Source organism: Hyalella azteca, unplaced genomic scaffold, assembly GCF_000764305.2.
Source record: "Hyalella azteca isolate HAZT.00-mixed unplaced genomic scaffold, Hazt_2.0.2 contig13226, whole genome shotgun sequence".
Taxonomy (NCBI): Eukaryota; Metazoa; Arthropoda; class Malacostraca; order Amphipoda; family Hyalellidae; genus Hyalella; species Hyalella azteca.
The window spans coordinates 1-4,222 of record NW_025943155.1 but is presented as its reverse complement, the minus strand read 5'-3'; the positions used below and the strand labels follow the sequence as shown (position 1 = coordinate 4,222).

The 4,222-nt window shown below is 36.2% G+C and overlaps 1 protein-coding gene across 1 annotated transcript; it reads left to right on the top strand.

Annotated features, from left to right (window-relative positions):
- Window positions 1-1,178: 1,178 nt before the first annotated feature.
- On the top strand, window positions 1,179-4,154 carry LOC108679025 (blastula protease 10; the record flags this gene model as incomplete). The annotated part of the gene is given in 4 exon segments (XM_018167532.2): window positions 1,179-1,253; window positions 1,566-1,685; window positions 2,314-2,479; window positions 3,955-4,154. Coding segments are annotated over 4 exon segments (552 nt in total), but the record flags the coding sequence as incomplete, so codon positions are not given.
- Between the last annotated feature and the right edge of the window lie 68 nt (window positions 4,155-4,222).

Sequence of the window (4,222 nt, the reverse complement as noted above, 5' to 3'; positions counted from 1 at the left end):
ATTTGAACTCGGCTATTATGAGATGACCAGGAAATTATTGAAATGAAGTTAGATTTGATTTTCACGCTCTAATTCTAAAATAAGTGAATAAATTTGAATAAGGTTTGAAGGGACGCAAGATGAATAGTAAAAGTTATTTATCTAATTCCCTTATAAATATACCCTTCTGTTAGCGCTTCCCATTCATTTAAATAGATGCTTGGATCGTGCTTAGCAAATCATAATAGGCTGTTTCAACGAGAACTTGTCAATTATTTTCTTCAATGGGCAGATTCCGTATTCTTTTCTACGATTTTCGCTGAATATTAATGAATTTTCTAAATTCATGTTTCCGGACATGAATTTCGAAACGAATCAATATTTCGTTGATAGGGCAGACAGGGAAATGAATTATTTGTATTGTTAGTGCCGTCATTACTGCCGATTTTCAGAAATTCCTGAGAAGAAAACTCATCATATTATGCTTCGATATTAACATTCAAATAATCTTAGTTACTTTTTGTATTCATATCAACACGATTCAAACTCCTGTGTTGGACATACCTGCTGTTCACACAATGAATGATATTCTATATTCACCAATCAGTTCTATTAAAATGTGATAAGGAAAACGAATGCAAGTGGGCTTGACTTCAAGTTAGCTCTGTTAAGTAACAGGAAGTCTAGACGAGGGTTTCTTTAGTTTTTTAGTCTGTAATGAATATGCCAAGTGACAATAAAACTGGTATACCAACAACGATAATGTCCACGTAAGGGGACATTATAATATAATATAATAGAAAAGAATATAATATAACATAATATAATAGGTATAATAGGTAAGAATGGGAATCGTAGCTTACCACGAAATTGGCGTTTCGTGTATAAGGGTACGCACACAGTGAAAGCAGGTTTGCCCGCACGGGCAACCTGCTCCAACCTGCCACAAGAATGAACATAGGATAATAATGTAAGTGTTCACTGCTAGATACCGTCCAATAGCGAGCTAAACAATACAATAACGTAAATTACCTCCTTCGATTCCATTAGGCAGATTAATGATTTACGCATGAATGGTTTCTTTAGAGGTATTTGGGACTTGCCTTTTGCACTGAAGGTTACGTCTACACTTGCGATGTTCCATGGATCAGGTATAAAACCTGGTGCTGGCCGATGGTTTGCATCACTCCGTTGTTAAGGTGGCCATCATGAAGTCCTCATTGATTCTGTGCATTCTGGTAGTTGCCGGTCTGGCATCGGCACAAGTTGATGAGGTTGGTGATAATGCGCTTTTTAATTGATATGAATAGTTTTGTGACGAATTCTGTTTATTTTACTAAGTATAAAAATGACAGGTTATAATTAGAAGACCAGGTTGTCTTCCATTCTGTCATATAAATATGTTCGTCACTTATATATAAACGGTATTCGTATAACATTTGAATTATAATTCTTTCCATGTTCAATCTTAGACTAAAGATGCCAATACGAACTCTTGCCGTTTTCTCAGACTCGGGAATAACTTGAGTTAAAAAGATAGTCGAAAACAATGTCAACAAATTTTCACCGTTTTTTCTTCCTTCCAGAATGTTTTGGGTGGCGAAGTGGTAACGGAAGACTTGGTGGGAACTGAAGACTTGGACCAACTTGACGAGCCGCTGCTGAGCGAAGACGAGCTTCGTTTATTTGAACTCGAACGAATCAAGGTGAATATGACAACATGAATTATGATATTCAGCAATAAACGTGAATGATGATACTCAGCTATAAACAAGCAACTGAGAATTTAAAAGCAAAGAAATGCCAAGTAAATTTATTATATATTCATTGAGTATGTTTCGGACCCCTGCTCCATCATTAGATGAATTTACCTGGCATTTTCTTGTATTGAACTTCTTGGTTAACTTGCGGTTTGAATAAACTTATGATATATCAGCACTAACAAGCAACTGTTTTATACAAATACATTTAATGATTTCAAATGTGTGAAAAGATTTATGGCAAGAATTTTCCCCCGAAGAATTCGTTGGTAGGTACCCATTTCGTCGGTAATGTTGGCAAAGTTTCATAAGATTCATTTACTAGTGACAGAAATATAGGGGCAATCCCAGGGCTCTTCAACGAAAAAATGTTTAGTTCGTTTAAATTAGATTTTCTCAAAATCAGTTCATCTACTATTATATCAGCTGTGTTGTGGATAATAAATATCCAGGCAACATTATGTATAAATAATCGTCTGTAAATTCAATGCATTTATTAGTTCTAGATAAATTGAGAAAATACGTTTCGAATGAAAAATTCTTGCATCAGTAACGTCCCCTTTTCCTTTTCCAGTCCAGAAACAACCCTGAAGAAAACCCAGATCTGTACCAAGGCGACATTCGGCTCACGGATGAGCAGAAGAAAGCTCTACAGGAGCGGAAAGTCATCGTCACCTCCGCAAATTGGTGGCCGGCGTCTGCCGACGGCTACGTCTATGTCAACTATCGTTTTGCTCCGCGTAAGAATGTAATTTCGAAATCTTCATAATACCTTTTATACCAGCCACTCAAATCATTATACGTGCGACTGAATTGTTCATTACTATGACTCAGATTCAACTTCATAGGCAACTATGCATTGAATATATCAGCCATGTTTATGATTTAACTTTTTAACCATGGCAACACTTGGTGTTATTCCGCTAGATTCATTCCTAATGCGCCAACATCGACTTGAATGTTTGAAGCGTATCGTGGGAAACCTATTGACATGTCTTTTTAGATTTTTCCTAGCACAAGGCCATACTTTCAAAACTCGCTAAGTGAACGTAAGTACTTACGCTCTACTTTCTTTTCTATGATTGGTGGATTTTGCTTGAAAAGCCGTCAATGATTGGCTGATGAACTTAACGATCTCTTAACTTTTTTTGAAGGTATAGGCCCTAGTCTCTAATTTCTGCACTTTTCATTTTGTGGATGACGAGGAAATCATTTAAACGGAAAGAATTTTTCAGTATTGTTTTAGAACATGTGTGGCCATTTCATAAATTGATATAAAGAAGTCGTTCCCAACGGTTCTGCATTTTTCCTACAAAACTTTCTCCTGCACTGTAAAAATGAAATGTTTGATTTTGAAGCGAAATATTGGACAACTGCGAGCCAGTTTCAAAATTTAAATGACGTTTTTTTTAATCAATAAGTTAATACTGTAGTCAATCCTAGAATTCAGATAACTGTAGCCCTAAAATGCATTATTCTATATATTTTCTCAATAAATGATATTTTCGATGCTTACACTTAAAAATTAGCAGTGCGATAAAATTTAAACGATATGCATTTTTTGACCAACCTAGACCAAGAGAACACGTTTTGCTAGCTTACAACCACTAATGACTAGCAAACAATCATTTTAAATAATATTTTTGATACGTGTTATAATCTCCTTTAATCTTGATTTCCCTAATTCAGTTGATGACTCAATTACATCTTGAAGTTAATCGGCTTGAACAAATAAATCCTGGTACTAGTTGGGGAAAATTCAAGGTTGAGAACTAAACGTGAATGTGAGTTTTGTCGACTTCAAATTAGCCTGGATAAAAAGCACGCTTATTTGAAACTATTGGTATATGAATGGGCTACTCGGGATACCGCAGAATGTATAATTTATAGTTGACAGTAGACACCTTGCACGTCATGACACTGAGATCGTACAGTTTATTTGTGTAGGAACAATGACATGTTTAAGATCATCGAGGAGCACATGAATTCGACTTTTGCCCTCCTTGAGCGTTTTGTCATCATATCCATAACAATGTTGTTCTTACTTTTGGTCATTAATGGGGAAGTTAATTGGATTGGATTTTATGCGTATTGATTCGAGTAATTACTTTTACAGATAGAATCGTAAGATTGGGCCCCTTTAATACTGGTAAAAAATAAATAAAAATGTTGAATTTTCTCCATTAAACTCGACTAATTCTTCATTGTTCTACAGCGTCCATAAACAGGACAATGGTGCTACAGGCAATAAACGCTTGGCAGGCCAACACATGCATCAGGTTCACAGAAATTTCGGCGGCTAATGGCAAACCTCATCTCATCTTCCAAGACAACAACTCTGGCTGCAACAGCAACGTCGGCATGGTCTACCCGAATGGCCAAGCCGTGAATCTCGGAACAGGATGTTTGACGCTGGTAAGCGCTTACTTATAAGCAGAATGTTTGCTTCGGGAAATGTTTTCGACCTATAGCAAGATGTTTGA